The sequence below is a fragment of the Pseudopipra pipra genome, chromosome 1 (assembly GCF_036250125.1).
Source record: "Pseudopipra pipra isolate bDixPip1 chromosome 1, bDixPip1.hap1, whole genome shotgun sequence".
Taxonomy (NCBI): domain Eukaryota; kingdom Metazoa; phylum Chordata; class Aves; order Passeriformes; family Pipridae; genus Pseudopipra; species Pseudopipra pipra.
In genome coordinates, this window is record NC_087549.1 from 85,994,266 (window position 1) to 86,014,150 (window position 19,885).

General features: G+C 46.7%; 1 protein-coding gene across 1 annotated transcript; it reads right to left on the reverse strand.

Moving 5' to 3' along the window:
* Window positions 1-9,394: 9,394 nt before the first annotated feature.
* On the reverse strand, window positions 9,395-12,038 carry LOC135418180 (tubulin beta-2 chain). The gene is made up of 4 exons (XM_064663197.1): window positions 11,891-12,038; window positions 11,269-11,377; window positions 10,905-11,015; window positions 9,395-10,689 (listed from the first exon to the last, which is right to left on the reverse strand). Exons 1-4 carry the CDS (start codon window positions 11,945-11,947, stop codon window positions 9,629-9,631), a joined length of 1,338 nt encoding a protein of 445 aa, XP_064519267.1. The 5' UTR covers window positions 11,948-12,038; the 3' UTR covers window positions 9,395-9,628.
* Between the last annotated feature and the right edge of the window lie 7,847 nt (window positions 12,039-19,885).

The window sequence follows — 19,885 nt, forward strand, 5'->3', positions numbered from 1 at the left end:
TTGGCCAAAAAAGGACCTGGAGACCCTGGTGGACACCAAGTTGAATTTGAGTCAGCAGCGTGCCCTTACAGCAAAGGTGTCCAACAGCATCCTTGACTGTATAAGGAAGATTGTTACCAGCAAGGAAGGGGGTAAGTTGTGGTGAGACACATCTGGAGTTTTACATCCAATTCTGGGTTCCCCAGTACAAGAGACAGATCGGCATATTGGAGTGAATCCAATGAAAGGCCATGAAGGTGATTAAGGAACTAGAGCATCTGGGACTGAGAGCTGGGACTGATTGTCCTGGAGAAGGCTCAGGGGATTCTTATCAGTGTGTATAAATACTTGCTGGGAAGCAGTAAAGAAGATGGAGCCAGGCTCTTCTCAGTGGCATGCAGTAGGAGAGGCAATGGGCACAGACTGGAATACAAGAAATATAAACATAAGAAAAAAAACCACTTTGCTCTGGTACAGGTTGTCCAGAAAGATTGTGGAGTCTCTATTCTTGGAGATATTCAAAACCCAAGTGAACACAACCCTGATTAGCCTGCTCTAGTTGACCCTGTCAGGCAAAAGAAAGGACTAGATTAGATGATCTCAGAGTTGTCCAACCTCAAAAATTCTGTGATTGTATGAAAGGCAGAGAAAGGAGTGGGAGGCTGTAGGTGACCAGAAACACCAAACAGTTTATTAATCTCACTGTCACAGTACACTATGATGTTATATTGCAGTTATAACACTTTCAGAACCATCAGATTTTTGCAAAGGTGAGGCAATAATTGATATGGTAAATCATACCACTATCAAGAAGAAAGCCAGAATGATCAGAGTTGTTTACATATTACTCAGGTTAGCTGTACTTAATACAATATAAATCAATGCATAATGTCACCAGTTTTACTCTTTTTTTTTTTTTTCATCTATGGCAGGAAATACTAGTGGCTAAAGAAGTACCATATCTTTGCCTGGCATTTGTCTGCTGTGACCTTGGAAATGTACTTTGATCGTATTTTCAAAAGTGGCTCTCAGTTTGCTCCAGTGAATTGACCTGCTTATCAACTGTGGTTCTTTTCCTTTCCAAGTGCAGAAACCTCATCTGCTGTGAAATGTCACGTGCACAGATTTGCTTAAGCTTTGCAACACAGGGATTTAAGTGTGGTGGTATTACATGTGGCTTTTGCAAACACAAAATATCCAGGATTGTGCTGGCACTGAGATGTTTTCACCAAATTCTGTTGAAGTTTGTTCTTTACATCCCAGTTGTTGTATTTTCCTCTGACATATTTCTGCTGTACTTAATAACAGGTAGCTTTTGCTCCTGCTAGCACAACTCATGCATACACATCTGTACTTGCTATAGGCATAACCCACCCTTTTGGGTGGCAGCAGCAGGTAACTACATCTTCTCACTACTGGTGGAACTGCAACACAACTGCATCTCTGGCATCTCTGAGGTATCCACATAGACACGAGAGATTTTTGGGTGGAAAAGTATTTCTGGCAATCTATAAAAGACTGACTTGAAGCACTATGATTCTTCTCCTGAAGGCACCTGAACACTCCCTAAGATGTCTTCTTCCTACATACAGTGGCTTCCTAAGGCTTTACAGCTATTCCACTAAGGATTTTGAGCTTTTATTAGGAAACTAATTCTTAGATGCTACAGCACTGATCTCTTTGTAGATTCCTACTCTTTTTTGGGGGGCATGTATCTCCAGGTTTTCAATTGAGTACCTAAAGGGAAGTACATGTTTGTGTGTGCAAGTTTGCTCACCTACAGCACTGCTGAACATCCATGAACACACAGTGAACCAAATTAAATGTCAGTTACTTGAATGTCAGTTCAGAACTCTCTATTACGGCAAAAACTTCAACAAATCTTAGCCATCAATGGTATTTAAATAGGTATGGAGGTTCACTATTGTTTGGGGTTTTTTTAATATAAAAAAATCTATAAAAGCTCCATAATTTCTAAACATTCATAATTGCAAGTGAAAGCCAAAACTCTCCCATTCATACAAAGGCAGGTCATGTGCCCAGGAATGCCCATAGGCACCTCAGCAGCTGAAAGCCCTTGGCAGCCTGCTCCTTGCCTGTATCAAACCCTGCCTTCCCAGTTTCCAAGGCAACGGCGGAGCCCCGCAATGGATGCACAAGGGAGGCAACAGGGATCCCACAACATTTTCACATCTGTCCATGATTTCCCATTGTTTGAGAAAGAAGCACAAATGTATAAATGTGAAAGCTGCTCAAACATATAAAACGTCTGCCTGTGGCTTTATTCTGTCTTATTTGTAATGGGTGATGTCATGTATTGCTCAGGCATGTATATCAGAGACTACATGACTTTTTGAGTCTTTCTGTTGATACTCAAATGAACAGGCTCTATTCATCTTATTGTTTATCTTCTCCCTGGTAACTGTGATATTCCCACCTGATGAACACGGTCTGAGGTCACCTTTGGAACCTGATGCTTGATCATTTGCAATGTTTATTAAGATAGAAGAATATTTTGCCAGCAAGAGTGTGGAATAATTGTGAAGGTGCTTTTAATGTTAGCAATAAAATACCTAAAGGGAAAACCTATTTTTATTTAAAAATTATGACTCACTGCAGGCACTTGAAGCCATTAAATATAACAACACTGAGCATGCTTTTATGAATGAGCAAAAGCAGTTTCATCATAGAGCCCTCTATACTTGGGTTTATTATAGCTGGGTATCTGTGTGTTTGGCCAAGAACAAAAGAGGAGAGAGCATAAGCATGTGAGAGAAAAATCACATTACAGAGTAATTTGGGATGCTGTTAATTCTGAAACAACCCATGCAAATTTTGAGGGGAGAAATGTTTCTTCATGAACCTAATATTTCTTCCACATGATGTGGTTTCTCTTGTGAACTTAGATTATAACCTCTGAGAGTTAGGCATTTCTGTGAATGTGGTTGTACAGGATGCAGCAAATAGAACCCCATTCATCTCGCTTCCAAAGGTACCGTAATAAACAGGATCACGTGTCATAAAATGACGCCAAAAGGGGAAAAATATGTTTATCATCATCAGGCAGCAATTTACTGAGAAGAAAGACAAAACAATACAGCCTCTCATTATTTCCTCTTGGCACACCAGATGTGACGGGGTAGCAGCCAGATGGCTCCTGCCCCCATCCAGGCTGCATCTACCTTTTAAGATTGCTCAGTAGATGAAATGCATCTGCTATTTCTACAAACTGGGTCCTCCAGTCAAGAGATGACTAAGATTTCAGCATCAATATAAATGAAATGTTGATATCACGTTTTCCAGGGCAGCTTATTTCCTGCACATCATTGAGAACAAGGCACAGATAGTAACTTTGATCTGCTAGTCACTGTTTCTTTTGTTCCTTAGCCTCCTTGCTTTATCTTGCAACCCGATAGTTACTTGTAACTCAAACTGACACTGAGCAAACTCCGAACTTCATCTTGTGATGTCTGCTAAGAGATGCAGTAGTTTGTGGTGGGATTCAACATACATTGTTTAAAATTGCCAGGGCTCTCTGCAGGAGAATTCAGAGTGCTGTTGAACTAGGTGGCTGAATCAACCAAATATCTTGTTTTGCTCTCTCCTGCTTCCAGCTGCCTGCCCTTTCCTCCTTCCTTGCATAAGTTCTCTTTCTGACACACTCCCTAATTGAAGAAAAATCTTCTTCCACTCCTCCAGTCTTCTGTCTGGGAGGACATTCAGGGAAATGAAGAGACAGGTAAGAGGGCTCAGACATTCCCTTGCGCTGCTAGAGGAAATAACAAAAGGGTAACACCTGAAGTGGGGCAAGGGGAGCAGGACCACCCTCTTTAAGGAGCTGGAAAATATTGAATCAGCCCTGTCTATGGAAGTGGCCATGTTCTCTATGCCCAGGAAATTTCTAATCCCTGCCTGCTAGGGTGGAGCTGGAATCCTAGCTGATATTTCCAAATACCAGCCATAAAATAAATTTATTAATTATAAGATCAGCATTATGCTGGATGCAGAGAAGCATGCTGTAAGAAGTCAATGCTTGAATTTCATTTCATGTTTGTAAAGCTTGTTTTGAGACCATTTGAAATTGGCTTGAAAACCCTGTTCGACTATTCACTATGAAGAAAGGCAGTATCTTTCTATTAAAGTCATGGAAAATGTGGAAACATTTTTCAGTGCAAGACAACACAGAACTTTTTACTGAATAAGCTACACAACCTTTGCCAGGGTAGCCACTTCATCCTCTGGAGCAAGTGTTTTCACATTCTGCTTAAGCTGGGTTATTATTAATGTTTTTGTTTGCAATGATAGAGGCAATCTTGCCAAAAAGAAAAGAAAATATGCCTTAAATTTACGAAGGAAGCCAAGTGAGAAAAATAACCTGATTGTAAAAAATGACATATGGATAAATTAAAACCAGTTGGAAAATCTCTACACTACAAGAATCAAACATTAATAAACAAGAATTTAACAGACTTAACTTGATTTCCTCCCTTACAAGTGGAATTCTGCCCGTAAGGGAAAAATGACTTTGAGTGGAGAGAAGGGAATGACCTACTGTTAAATTAATTCTTTTTTTACTCAGATACTGTAAATAAATACCTTTCTTATACACACACTTCAAGAAGACACAGTTTTCCTTTCTGGTAGATTCAAAAATAAAATACCTAAAGTAGGGTAGAAGTTAGGAGCAGGGAAACAGTTCATTTCTTGTTAAACTGCTCAGGGAGAAGAAAGAGTTGTCATCTGCACTGTGTCCTTTGCTGGCAGAATGGCCGGGGAAGGGCAGGCTTTCCTAGCTCCCCCTGTATCCTCCCACTCCCTTGGTTTCAAATGCTCAAAGGGCTCCAGCTGGAGAAGTGTCCAGGAGAGTCAGGGCCAAGAAATGTCTTTTTCCAAAATGCATCATGTCCTCAGGCACTTTTCTGTGACCAAATGCTTCCATTTTCATGTAGGCAAGCTAAAGATAAAAACCATCTAAAATGGAAGTATCTCAGAACCAATAGTCTGCTCTTTCCCCTTTCAATAAATAACAAACAGACCAGGACAGGTGATTGCTGGAGTATGAAAAGGCAGGTGCTTGTTATGAATGGACTGCAGATTAAAGGTGGGAAATTCTCAAAAATCTTCTTTTTTAGTCATATACAAGATCAGCTCCTAATACTTGTTTATAAACGTTCATTTGAAGTTAAAGAGAAGAGAGAAAAATAACCTTACTTTGATTACCTCAAGCACATATAACACATCAGAAGTGTCAAGCTTTGTTCTGTGAAAATGTAGAAGTAACTGAAAAAACACATGGGAAGATTGAGAAGGAGATTATTTGTAAATGAAAAACAGTGCCTCCCTACAACAAGCAGGTTCAGGAAAACGGCGTTACCTATATAGTATTCTGGCTGCCACATCTGAACAATCCCTAAAAGTATATGCTCATTATGCTTTAATGTGGAAAAGAAAAATGGAATAACTTCCCTTGGGAGAAAGGATGTGTATCAAATATAGGGCATAGTCACATTATTTTTCCCGAGCATTTTACCTTCTCGTAGCTAAATACAAACAGAATTATTAGGCCTCATTAAAGAAAAAGCAGTAATTAAAGCACCTCCCACTGAGAAGGAGAATTTAATACAGTTTAACAGCCCTTCTTAAAAAAAAAAAAATAGTAGCAAGACAAGAAGATGTGGAGTTTTGGTTGTGGGGTTTAGGGGGTATTGGGGGAGGAGGGGACGGGAAGGCAGGGCAGGGATGTTTAGGAAGTGATTTCAATTGAACAACCATGAAACTTGCCCTGCTCAAAGCCACTACTGGGTTTCATCCTGATCTTATACATAACTTTGCCATGGAGCTTACAGGGAGGGAAAATGACAGAGGAAACAAGGGGAGAACTCTTTCTGATGCGGAGGATTGCTAGATGCCCCAGCTCTTCCTCGTGAGATAAGAAAACTCGTCCCTCTTGCACCACTTTGCCACAGTTGCTCCAGGCAGCAGAATTGTTTCGCAGCATTGCAGCACCACCCCCTAAGGACTCTGTCAGTCCATCACAGTTTCTTTAAGCAGATAGTGCTTGCACATGTAGAAGAACCTACTAGCATTATACTCTTTTGAAGTATGTGGCACATGATATCATCATCCATGAGATTTCCCTACAAAGAATAAGGGTTTGCCCCATTTTTGCAGAGAATTTGCTGGAGAGGAGACCAAATGTCTGGATTCTCTTCTTTCTCCAGGTTATAAATCCCATTGCTACTTTGGCTTACTGTGTTTTTTGCCTCATACGTTCTGGAAAGATACATCTGTCAGCAGGATGGGCCTCAGGTTTGACTCTTAGATTATCACATCACCAGGACCATTGTATGCTTAATGTAACCTAATTTCTGATGTATACAGGCACTTCACATAGGTTGGGAAGAAGAAAATCATTATTGCTCCTCCCTGCCAGAATAGAAAACATCTGTTGGAAAACAGATGTTGGCCTACGTTACCTTTAAGGGTTTTGAAGAACCAGACCACGTACTGTACTATATTTCCACAACACTGTTGCTTCAGTGGTTTAGACTGAGATCCTAGAACTAAGCAGGGAAAGGAAATTAGAAGAGATGGCATCCTAATGCCATTTCAATATAAATTAAATCTACATTTCACCTAGTTTTTTTTACAACCTTTATCTTTACTATCTTGCATTTATCAGCAGACAAGCATTGAGTTGTTTGCCTTGGTCAAAATTCCACTCATTCAACAAAGGGAATAAATAAATAAATAAAATGTTCCCTTCCCCAGCAGCATCAGTTCTAACTGTCAACAGAGGAGAATGCTTCCCTTCGGGCCACAACTGATATATTGAAATGAAAATATATTGCTTTATATTATTAATTTCTATCTCAACATAAATCAGTCATTGTAAGTGGCTTAAGCTGCACGGCACTAAGTCTATATTATCTATGCCCATTTCTTCCAAACAGGATGTCTCATGCAAGACCTTTAGCCCTAGATGTGTTGTTCATCACATGGGCAAATACAGATCAACACCCAGGAGAGGTTAAGGCAGTCAGACTGCCTAATCTGAAATTCTTTCAGGGGTTCTGCTTTCTTTGTGAAACAGAAAAATTGCAACTACGTGCACTTGTTAAGACATCTCTTTGTTGTTTGGCATACAGCAGTCATCTCCAGTTTTTATAATGAATGTTCTCCTGGGCCATAAATGCAGCTAAAGCTCAAAGATACAAAGAAAAAAAAAGGTACTGTAGCCCCCAGGCCCAGTATGAGACTCACCCTCCATTATATTTCACTTACTGCTCCAACCAAGCTCTGAACCTTCCCTTCAAATCTTTCAGTATCCCCTTTACCTATATTTATCTCAACTCCTACTGAAATGAGGCTTTGATTTATTTTTTTTTATTATTATTATGACTGGCAAATAAGCTGTGTAGGATTTATGAAAGGACATGTTTCTGTCAAAGTATTTCTATTTATGGTTTTTCTTCCCCTAGAACAAAAAAAAACAGAATACAAGCAGCAAGCCATGTAGGATGGTGTCCTAGTTTCTACTAAGGGAGCTGTAGTGAAATGTGTCACTTGGGTAGCTATATTTAAGGGTTAGCTAGAGACAGAGTGTAATTACACCATGAATTAGAAGCTAGACATGCTGAACACTAGTGAAACCTGCTAGAGTGTCACAGCTGAAAGAAGATATTTACTATCAAAGACAAGCTTCTCATCTTTTAGTGAAACTTAGTTTAGATTTGTTTGCTGGCTCAAAGCTAGTATGATAAACAGTTTCAAGTGCAACCCTGAGAGGTAATTTCAAGGCAAGGTTACTTTGGCAACCAGATAAAGTGTTGTTTTCCCAAAGGGCCTGAGGCAGTATGTATTAACTAGGTTACTAAAACAACCTCAATTCGTCTAATGTTTAATCCTAGAACTGCTCAAGTGCTAAGAAATACAAGTACTATTGTGGATACACACAGCTGTATTTTTTACTGACAGTCCAGGCAGTTTAAGTGCTTCTCACTCCTCTGTACGTCAGAAATCAAGCATACAGACGAGAGAAAAGCAAGTGCCTGTTGTCCTGCACACCGGGTTAACAGGCCCATCAGCAATGGAACAGGGTACTCTCAGAGCAGTGTCCACAGGCAGTGGAGTCAAAACAGGCAAGATATTAGTTATGCACAGCAGCTCCCTTTTAATTCTCTCTTCCAGTAATGCCTTGCAAGCATTTCAGTAAAGGATCACAATAGAGGCTGCACAAATGTGCATACCAGCTCTTTCAGAGCAGTAAGGACCACAGTAATTGTAGCGCTGGTAGCAGTTCTCAAAGCAACACTTTTTTTAGCACAGGACCACTCCCCTAAGTGGTGTTTTGATTAACTAAGACTAAACTATTGGGTTACTGCTACACTCCTTGAGGGATTTTTGTAGAAGTAATAGGGTCTGTGAGACTTTGCTAACTACTGACAACAGCACAGTTGATTCATTCAGGGTTCTTGCAACCTACAAGCACAGCAACATAAATCCCCCCTCCCTCACTGTAAGGAAACCACACTTACCTTTGCAAAGATGCACAACAGTGCGCTGTTGCACTTCCCTCCCCTGCCTGGGTAGAGGTTCATTTCCTACCACAGGGACCAGGAGCAAACAACTGTCCTGTAAACATGTAACTTGGAGACAGCTATTGCCAGGATATCTGTAGGTGACTAAGATTATACATTATGCTCTGGACAGCCTTTTGAGACACTTCACCTAGAAATATGCCCGTCACCTCATATCTCCCAAAGGGAATTGATTGCCCCATAGAGTAAATCCTTTTACAGGGCAGGCTAGTGGTGCCTTTTGGGAAACACATGAATTTTATTCCTGAAGAGAAAGTTCAGGTCTTGAGTTCTCAAGTTGTCTGCTAGTACAGACCTATGCTTCTCTGCATGCAATGTTTGTATTTAGAGAGGAGAGTTGGGGAAAGATATCAAGTCAAATCACAGTCAGCCACCCATATGTATGTACTATAGGTCCTGGAACAAGTTAAATAAGCTGCTGAATGGCAGTGGGGAAGCGTGCAGCTATCCTATCAAATCAGTTTTGACAGCTTGTAATGTGGAATTCAGTATCTTCTCTCTGACCTCACTACCATGTATGAGCATAAATAGGAGTTGCAGGATTCTCAAGTGCAGTGTCTCGTTTCTACTAGCTAAAGCAGCTTTCATCCCACCAACTAGATAAGCTGTTACACACAGGAGTTTTCATAAATTAGCTGTCATTCTTAGCTGAGCTACTACAGTTTCCACATGCTGCTAAATCACAGCCTGAGAATTCTTGTTTTATTGAGCTTAAGCTTTCACTGAGGTTAAGGAATAAACTGAGAAGTAAAGATACAAAAAACTACACAGAAATTACTTGCTTAATAGAGAGAGAAATAAAGCAGAGGAGACAGTTTAGGACACAAAAAGCCTTTATGTTTGAGAAGTTAACCATTTCAACAGAAGACTCTGAAGTATTTTTGCAACTACTGTTAACATTGGACAGTCAAGGATACAAAACTGCTGACAGAAGCAACAGTGGAGAGCACCAAATTAAAAAATGCATGCTTCAGCACAACTGCACAGATTCCTTCTCTCAATGAATACTTGCCTGCTCAGACTATACTTAATGCCTACCCATCTCAACTTTACGCCTCATCTTCCTCTCCTTCCTCTTCAAACTCCCCCTGCTCATCAGCAGTGGCATCCTGGTATTGCTGGTATTCGGAGACCAGGTCGTTCATGTTGCTCTCTGCCTCCGTGAACTCCATCTCATCCATGCCCTCGCCGGTGTACCAGTGCAAGAAAGCCTTGCGCCGGAACATGGCCGTGAACTGCTCCGAGATCCTCTTGAAGAGCTCCTGGATGGCCGTGCTGTTGCCGATGAAGGTGGCAGACATCTTGAGGCCGCGCGGGGGGATGTCGCAGACGGCCGTCTTCACGTTGTTGGGGATCCACTCCACAAAGTAGCTGCTGTTCTTGTTCTGCACGTTGAGCATCTGCTCGTCCACCTCCTTCATGGACATGCGGCCCCGGAAGATGGCGGCCACCGTCAGGTAGCGCCCGTGGCGGGGGTCGCAGGCGGCCATCATATTCTTGGAGTCGAACATCTGCTGCGTCAGCTCAGGCACCGTCAGGGCGCGGTACTGCTGGCTGCCGCGGCTGGTGAGAGGGGCGAAGCCCGGCATGAAGAAGTGCAGCCGGGGGAAAGGCACCATGTTGACCGCCAGCTTGCGCAGGTCGGCGTTCAGCTGGCCGGGGAAGCGAAGGCAGGTGGTCACGCCGCTCATGGTGGCCGACACCAGGTGGTTGAGGTCCCCGTACGTGGGAGTGGTCAGCTTCAGGGTGCGGAAGCAAATGTCATACAGTGCCTCGTTGTCGATGCAGTAGGTCTCGTCCGTGTTCTCCACCAGCTGGTGCACGGAGAGGGTGGCATTGTAGGGCTCCACCACCGTGTCCGACACCTTGGGCGAGGGCATCACGCTGAAGGTGTTCATGATGCGGTCGGGGTACTCCTCCCGGATCTTGCTGATGAGGAGGGTGCCCATCCCAGAGCCTGTGCCTCCGCCCAACGAGTGGGTCAACTGGAAGCCCTGGAGGCAGTCACAGCTCTCCGACTCCTTCCTCACCACATCCAGCACAGAGTCCACCAGCTCGGCGCCTTCCGTGTAGTGCCCCTTGGCCCAGTTGTTGCCAGCCCCGCTCTGACCTGGAGGGCACACCACAAGCAAGGTGCCACATTAGCGCCCCAGGGACAAACAGAGATGACACCGCTTTCCCCTTCCCCATGGGCTCCACCCTTCACTTCCATCCCCACTCTGCCACTGGGTTTCAGGTCCCCCAGGGTCATTTGCATGCTTGCTCCAAGTCCTTTCTGTGTATTGAGTTCCCACTCTGGGACTCTTCTGTCTCACACTCACTCACCAAAGACAAAGTTGTCAGGACGGAAGATCTGTCCAAAGGGGCCAGAGCGCACAGAGTCCATGGTGCCAGGCTCCAGGTCCACGAGGATGGCACGTGGGACATACTTGTTACCTGTGAGAGGAACCAGCACCAGTGTTACAGCCCTGTAGTAAGCAGCCAGTGTCACAGCAGCACTGCTGTGCTCCCATTTGCTGTTGAGGACATGGAGGGTGTGGGAATTTGGAGGGAGGTAGCTGGGGATGGGAAGACAAAGCAGTCATTTAAGCTGTGCGGAGGCATCACCCACTGCAGGGACGGCTGGGAGACCCCTGTCAGCACATCTTATGCCCCCTCCCCCGGGAAGCTCATTACAGAGGGGCGTTACCGGTGGCTTCATTGTAGTAGACATTGATCCTCTCCAGCTGCAGGTCGCTGTCCCCGTGGTAGCTGCCCGTGGGGTCGATGCCGTGCTCATCGCTGATGACCTCCCAGAACTGAGGGAACCGGAATGAATGGGCGTGAGGATGGTCAGCGCCGCCACGCCCCGCTCTCGCCCCCTGGCCAAATCCCTGCCACGTGGCAGCCAGGGATTCGCCACGCGTGGGTGCGGCCCCCCGGCCCGACTGAGCCGCCACCGCGCCCCTCACACCCCCCACCACCGGCGGGAGGGGTGTGGCACCGGCTTGGCGTCCCCTTCCCCCGCCCGCCCCGGACCCCTGCAGCCCGCGAGGGGCTGACGGATGGCAGCTGATGTCCCCACACCCCCCTAACCAGGGCGCGCCACACCCTCGGCGTGGAAACCCCACCGCGCTCCCTCCGCCCAGATGCAGCAGCCGGGAGCTGCCCCGCGCAGACCTTCCCGTGGAGAGGCGATCCCGACGGTACTCCGCTGCGGAAAGGAGGCTCTCCCGGCAGCGGGTCCCTCCGGGACACGCGGAGCGCGGCTAAGCGGGCACCGCCCCGCGCCCAGAGCCCCGGGCAAGACGAGCGGGGCGCCAGCCCCGTACCTTGGCGCCGATCTGGTTGCCGCACTGCCCGGCTTGGATGTGCACGATCTCACGCATGGTGCCGGTATCCGAAGGTGCCGCTCCGCTGCTCCTGCCGCCTTCACCTCCCTCTCCACCCGCTCCCGCTCTTGCTGCTGCGGCGGCCGCGCCCCGAGAGCCCCTTAAATGGGGAGCCGCGCCCCGCCCCGCCACTGACGTCATGCGGGAGTGGCGCGCAGCCAATGGGCGCGCGGGGGCGGGGCCGAGCCGCGGCATTGTGTGTCGTGAGGGGGCGTGCCCCGCTGGGGGGGTGTGGTCGGAGGGCGTGGCTGCGGGCACCGCCCCGCCGCCGCGGTGCCGCTGACAGCGGGGACAAAGGCGTGGAGCGGCCGGACCGAGCCGGCCACGTGCGAACCGCGACACCTCCCTGCGCCCACCAGCCCGCCCTCCCGCGGCCGCCGCCGCAGCCTTTTGTTCCCCGAGACGCGCAGCCTCCCCCGCCGCAGCAGCGGGCGTTGCCGTCGGGGGGGACCTGGCGGCTGCCCCCGTCCCCCCGCCGATGCCTCCGTTCACACGGTGCCGGCGGGAGACTCCCCTCCCCTCCTCGCGGGGGCACCGCGCCCCCGCCGGCAGCTCCGTGGTTGCCGCCCCTCCGCCTGCACCAGCCCGCACTGGCGGTGGGGAGTCCCGCGCCCTGACCCGGTTCATCTGCCCCAGGCACGACACAGGGGGGTTTTCCCCCCTGCATAACCTCTCTTCCGTCAGTCCTGCCCCCGAGCGATCCCCTCCTTCCTCTGCCCCGGTGCCGAGCTCGTCTTCTTTCTCTACGCCTGAAAAGGTCGGGTTTAGTCCCCACAGCTGAGCGAGGAGCCGCTCTCCAGCCAAGCGACCCGCTCCGCGCTGTCTCCCGTCCGGCCGCAGCCACCAGCGACCCGCAGCCAGACAATAGACGGCGCGGGTCTATTGCTGCACAGGGCCGAGGGGCTTCAGGGAGGTGGTTCCCTTAGCTCTGCAGCAAGAGAGTCTCGATCTTCGTCGCTTCATTGCGGATTCCCAGATGCTGAGGGATGAAGAAAGGAAAGAGGGGGGCAGGGGAGGGTTGAACATTTGCTCCCCAGAGATGCGTCCCGTCGTTCATTTCCGAGCAGCCCAGTACGGCATCGTGGGCATTACAGCGGCGGCAGGGAGGGCAGGGGGGGCCGAAGAGCAGGGCAGGGCATGGCACATGCCTACGCCGCTGGAGGAGGAGGTCGGGGGGAGGAAGAGCACGACAGAGCGGCACGGTTCCCGCCGTCTCCGGTGCCCTTCGGGGCGGTCAGAGCGGTGTGTCGGCTCCTCCTCGGCATCGCCTTTTTCACACCGCGGTCTGGGTTTGCGTGTGCAGCGGCGGAGGGTGCGGCCCCCCCGAGACGCTGCCTCGGCTAGTCCAGGCTAGCCCAGGAGGGCTCCCCGCAGCCAGCGCCCGGCGGGACTCCACTAAACCCCGTTTTAATGACCCGCTAGATGAAGGCTACTTCATTTATTCTATACTTCAGCTATTCTAGAGGTGCAGATAAAAGTACATCACCATTTCCGACCCATATCTCTTCAATACACTCTCTTCTTTGTTCTATCCACGTGCGGATGTCCCTAATCTTTCTAACCTGGTTTATGCAGATCGATAACCCCGCCTATGGATCACTCCAGATCGGGTCTTACATTTTTCCAAGGCAATCTGCAGCACAGCCTGACGTCCTCTAATTGATATGCCAAAGCATCCACACCTTTCTTTTGTTCGCTTTACGGTGAGAAGGCATCCCATCTCAAAAAGCATGCTAGAAAAATACACTCTCACGCTTATCTCTTCAATGGTGATTTTGAGAAAGATAAATCTGATCACTTGCACTTCTTGTGAAATCTGTTTTAACCGGCCTAAGCCAGGAGCAATTTAATTATTTGGTTGACTACGCTTTGCAAACAATGTGTAGCTGTAATTCCAGGCGAACATTTTGTTGTGGCATGCTAACTGCATAATCAACATCCACATCTATAATTACTTGTTCAAAAATAGCTTGTAGATTAGCAACTCCAGGGGACCACTGACCGCTTCAGGTAATGATTCAAAGTAATGCCAGTCTTTCCCATGGCTGTGGGTGTGTTCCTGAAAACACTGTCACAGCAAAACTCAGTTACAGCTGGTGCAAAATACAAGTACTGTAACTGCTTGCTACTATTATTTTCAACTATTGTGTGTTGCACACCGTATACTAGTTTTTAACTAAGAGAATTATTGACATTTCAGCGTGAAGGGGAGAAGCTGATTTTACACATCCTCCATAACTACGTTAAACTCATTCGTAACAGCTTGAGATTTCAGAGGAAGCCATTTTAAAATCCAATTCAAGGAAAACAGATTATTCACAGTGGAGAAAAGAAACCCACCCTAACTGCTTTATCTTAAAATAAACTAACCCATATATTCGAAGTGAGGGGGGATTCAAGTATATCTTCTGTATAGAACTTTTTGAGAGTGTAAGGGGAAAAAAAACCCAAACCAGACAGAATATTTATTTCTAAAATAACATCTGCTTTTCAGAGGGATGAGGGAGGAAATACAGGTCTAGGTTTTCTGCAGCCCCTAGACCAGGCTCCTTAGAGGTGAACAGCAGCCATTCAAATCACTTCAGAAGACTTCAGACAAGATCCAGCTTAATTCGAAGGTAAGTGTTTGGGATTGAGGGTTTCCCAAAGGTTCGGCATATGTTGCTGGAAATTACTTGCAGGGAAATGAAGTGTTCAGCTGTAGCTGCCCGTGCCTCTCTACCCCCTCTCTGTATCTGCCTCACACTGATGTGTCTGTCAGTGCAGCCCCTACCCCAACCCCGGGGCCGGCCCTGGCTGGGCTCCTCCATCCCCATCTCCCCGGCAACCGGCCTCCCCGGCAGAAACGAGCTGCACAAAAAAAGAAAGGAACAAAAAAAGCCTGCAACGTTTTCACTCGCCAGGCTGATTTCCCAGAGTGTAAAAGCACTGCGGGTAAGAGACTGTGGAAATGGCGGCAGGGCGGGTGAAATGCCAGTTCACATGGTTGTTCACAGCCATTCTCAATGGACCTGAGAGAGGACGAATAACATGACCGCATACAAGAATTTGTTTAAAGAAGCTCAGAGGATCAGCCTAGTTTTATCTAATGTGTCCTCTCCCCACTCCCTTTGGTGGTTCCCATCCTCCCATCTGCAAGGCTGGGCATGACAGAGCCTCTGTCTTAAGCTATTGAAGTAGTCACTGATGAAACTCCTGACTTCCTTGCTAGATGCAGAAGGTTGCAAAAGCCAGCTAACAAAAGCCCAAGGGAAGGACTTACTCATTTTACTTTATAATAGAAAACACGTGCATTTGTGGGATGTACTGCAGCACTGACTTTTGTGGGTCACTGAAAGGTTTTTCCTAAAAAGAAACTTGCTCTTCCTTTGAGAAAACATGCACCCACCCCATAGCTTAGCATCCTCTTTCACGAGGATCCCATTCCTTGTCTGTGGCTCCTCTCAGAAGGATGGAAATACCTTACAAACCCTGAAGTTATGCCCAAACCCTCAGGAGCACCATCTAGGCTTTCTGTATCTTGAGGAGCAGGATGCTGCAGTATATAAAAATGAGAAAGAATTTTGGATTCTAATAAATTGAGGGCTTATACCACATGCCAGGCTGGACATCTAGGGTGGCTCATTAGGTCACTTATGGCAAACCAATATTTCACTTCTCAGCGTGCATCACTGTAACTCAGCAGATGATCAAGAAGGCATGGACTGGGAGGAGCCTGGGTACATTTAGAAGAAGTCAGGGTGGTGCAGATGAAGTGGGAACATTTTGCTAGCAAAATTTTTTGGGAGTATCTCCATTCCCATATGTATTTGTGGTTTTGCATATGGGTTGCTTTCAGGCCATGCCAGTGGCTGGAGCCACCTGTGGCAGCTGGTGGGAAAGGACAAGACTGTAGTAGCCATGGCTGTGTGCTGTGATCCTCATTAACCTTGCCTCCAACAAAAAATCCTGGCTATAACACAGCCCAACTGCACAGCCTAGACCCAGGCTCCTGAGAAAACTGCTAAGCTATGGGAAAACCAGCAGCACAGCACCCAACCTAATAAGAAAAGATACAAATACAGGCAGAGAGAAGATTCTAGGAACATGATCATCAGAAGCTCAAGGACAGGGGAGAATCAACACCAGCATGGAAAGCTCTGAGATCCTAAAGGAAGAAAACAGGGAGGTGGTAGAAAACTGCAATGCATCAACGCTGAGCATGCATTCATGGAAGAAGCAAAGGCCAGCCCTCCTCCCTCTGCACCTGCCTGGTCTGTCTCTACCCGTCAGTGCAACACTTAAACCCCAGAGCTCACCAAAGCCAAGCTACCTTCAGACCACTGTACCCAGGATTGACAACAGTGTGTGCCCAATGACACACGTGCAGGGTGACCCAGGACTGGACAGTGAGGGATGGCCACACCATCAGTGGTGGCCCCACACCTTCCTGTCTGCTGGGTGGGTCATCCAAAAAGCCACAGTGTGTGAGGCCTGAGCTGTGGTGCTGTATCTGCAGCCTCCATGCCCTCCTGAGCAGCACCCCAGGACAGCAAGATCACCCGTACAGTGCTCTCATATTTGCCAGTGGGCCCCAGGGCCAGGGCTGCTGCCCCGTAGACCCTGTCAGTGCTGCCCATCCTGGGGGATCCCTGGCCTCAGCAGGGGTAAAGCCAGGGGCTGCTGGTGCGGCCGTCTGGGATTGCTACACATCCTCCCCACAATTGGCTTCAACCACATGACACAATTATTTTTTTTCTCTTTTACTGCTGCTACAAGCCATTTTTTCTAGCAAATAGCTAAAAATATGTGACTGCCTCATTTTTGCTGAGTGCACCTGCCTGCTCACCAGTTCCTCTTTACTAGACAACATAAGGATTGCTTTCATGAAACAAAAGATGGAGCAAGGCTGTCAGCCAGAACTCCACTCGGCACTCTCAGAAGGGAAACCCCCCAGCCTCAGACTAAGGACTCTCACTGCAGCACCTTGTCAGCAAAAATTACAGCAGTAAGAAGTCCCAAAGGAGGCTCTGAAGGACACCCTGGCACCACACGACACCTTTTATGTGCATAGTGCCATGAGTTGTATACTTGGTCTCCCCGGGCACATGCTGCACCTGTGACAACATAATTTCTTGTTTTATCTCACTCACACTAAGGCTTATGAGTATGCCCTCACATAGGCAGATAATAATAATTCAAACATCTATAATGTCTTCAAGTGCATTTAATAGATGAGAACATAAACTGCAGAAGTGCAAAAGAGAGATGAAAAATGGTTTCCCTAATTAGGAAATTATTAAATGACGAGAAACAAAGAGTAGGTTAGGAGGCAAAGGGCAGTTTTCCTGCTATTGGGTGAGAGTGCTGATGAGAAATTGATCTGCTCTCTAATAAATCTGCTTGCCTGGCCACCAAACACGGCAAGATGTTGTATGGACGCTTGGGTCCCTGACCCAATGATGGGAAGGCGATTCCTATGTACTCTGCTCACCAGGCATAAATATTAATAAGGTTCCAGCCTCAGTGCTGGTGCTGATGCAGCTGTTTCTACATTCATGTGGAACAAATTCAGTAAATGCAAAAGAGCAAGGCATGAAAGAAAATATTCACTTCCTTGTCTGAGTTATTCTTGAAATCTGGTCTCGGTCCTTTCTTTCCTAAGCAGGATTTTGTGTGTGTGTGTGTGTGTGTTCGAGTTGAAGTGAAATGGAGCAAATTTGCATAGTTTGAGGATCTTGTTGCAAATGACAATGTCAGAAGGTAGAACTGCTGTCAGACTCTCATTTGCAACCGTCAGGTCCAAACCTGGAACGGCAGCAACACAGGAGCCACATGCCTAGCAAATACTCCTTTTTTTCTTTCGATTCTTCTTGGTTAAACAATTTTTCTTTCCACCCCAACGACTCATCCTTGAAATCCCGACAGCAACACGCTGCCCTGCGTCTGTACCAAGTCGAGTTTCTAATGAATCCATTGCCTCCCTCGTCCAGCTCAGACTTGGTAGGTTAGGGAAGCAAGAGTCTTTGTAACCGGCTTGAACAAAGCATTTTTTTCAAGGTCTTCTGCCACCACCCTGCTCTCTCCTCCCTGCAGTTACATTGCGGCTGGCAGCGCTGCTTGCTGCAAGGAAGAGTGTGCTTGTCAACTCGTTAACACTTTCTTTTTCCCTTTGCTAAAGGCATGGTTGTGCAAATGAATTGTAAAGATCTTATCAGGCAGCTGCTTTGGCTGCTCTCAGCGCCTCTGATACGCATATTCAGAAGACTGGAAAGAAAAGAAATACAATTTTGAAGGCTTAAAAAAAAAATGGCCCCAGATCACTCATATGCATATTAAATCTCTGTGTTACTGGCAAAGAAAATGACTGTTCGAGAGATTTCTGTCTCCCCGGCATCAGTTGCCCTCCTGCGTTGGGTTGGAGGGAGATGATCTGAGTATCAAGAGCTTGCAGTCGAAAAAAGCAGGATTTGGGGGAACTGCACAGGGCTCGCTGTGCTGTCAGTTCAGCAGTACAACCGTTCTCCTGATGGCAGGATTTACACAAAGGCTTTGATCATCTGTTTTATTAAAGCTGGAAGCATCCTTACCAAGACAGAACCGGCAGCAGAGATGAAAACAGTTTCCAGCCCTTCCTTCCCCTTGTGTTTTAAGGACTCCCTGCAGCTGGGTTTGCAGTGATGGGAAAAAGGTGGAAAACTGGGGTGTGGTAACACAGAGCCACATTGTCACTCGAGGAGAGCAGTGTAAGTGCTTGGTAGGTGCTTGTAGGAGAGTGTGGGGGAGGGAGTCAATCTGTGCCCGCAGAATTGCACGGGTTTTATAGGTTGAGGCCTCATCGTTTCACAGGTGGAGATGCAGGTAGGCAAGCAAGCCATCCAGCAGTATGTCAGGAGTCCACACATTTTGCACAATTGTTCAGTGAAGTTCATTATTACAAGGTCTATCTTCTGCTCTCAGGAACTAGCAGATATTTTTTCAATTGATTTCTGTAGAGGCTGGCTCAGATCCTGAATGTATTAAAAAAGGTATCATTCCCAAATGCCATGAACTCCATTGTACTCTTCTCTTTTACCATTTTCCCATTTCTGGTTCTCCACAGGATTTAGGGATACTTTTCACCTGATTTGTGTTTGCCTCATGAGAAACATATAACGATGTCTCTTTATGGGACTTCGTGCACACACTAACCTTTCAATCCTAAGAAAGGCCACCATCCATCCCAGAATGCTTTAACAACAGCAGCAGCAGCACCTGGCACCAGCTTTTCAAACACCAAGCAGAAAAGGGAGATAATTTCTCATGGTTTCTGAGAGGGAGCAGGGAAAGATATTTTTCAGTTGCTGTTCAAGGGTGAGACATATTTTTTGAAGACACAGTTTCAGCCTCTTAAGATCCTATTGGACTTTGAAAATACATTAAAAGGGCTCTGATAACATTTTCCTAGGGTGGTATGTTCTGACAGAGAAACTATTCTGTCTGTTCTGTTGTCATGCAAATAGGTAACACCCCCATCTAGCATGAAGTATTATTTTAAAAGTTTTTTACTTAGGAGATTGGAAACAGATCACTGAAGTGATGTTTGTGAAAATTATATTCTGTGTTATCATCAACAACATCAAATACACCGACTAGGTGGTAGCAGTGGCTGTTTGACATACTTGTGCTAGAAAATAAAATACATCCCTGATCTAAATCATGCTTTTCAAGTTCTGTACTAGGAATGTGGAGAGCCTGGCTGAACCAGCCATATCCTTATGGATCAGGTAACATTGGGCTGTTCTTTAGTAATGTTCAGGTATTAAACTACTTTCGAGATATTCACTCTTACTGCTAAACCACTGTGTTCAACAGAGCAGGAAGTAAAAGCCAAGAGAAAAGACTGGATTGAGCTGAGGTTCTTCTGAGCAAACACTGGAGGGCTGCTAAGGGACAATGCTAGGCCTGTTAGCTTCC

Bases quoted from the DNA above. Each gene is read 5' to 3' on its own strand.
- LOC135418180 (XM_064663197.1), bottom strand. From the start codon at position 11,947: ATGCGTGAGATCGTGCACATCCAAGCCGGGCAGTGCGGCAACCAGATC. The intron at 11,378-11,890 runs GTACGGGGCTGG...CGGTTCCCTCAG, and splicing joins GCAACCAGATCGGCGCCAAG to TTCTGGGAGGTCATCAGCGA. The intron at 10,690-10,904 runs GTGAGTGAGTGT...TGTGCCCTCCAG, and splicing joins TCCTGACAACTTTGTCTTTG to GTCAGAGCGGGGCTGGCAAC.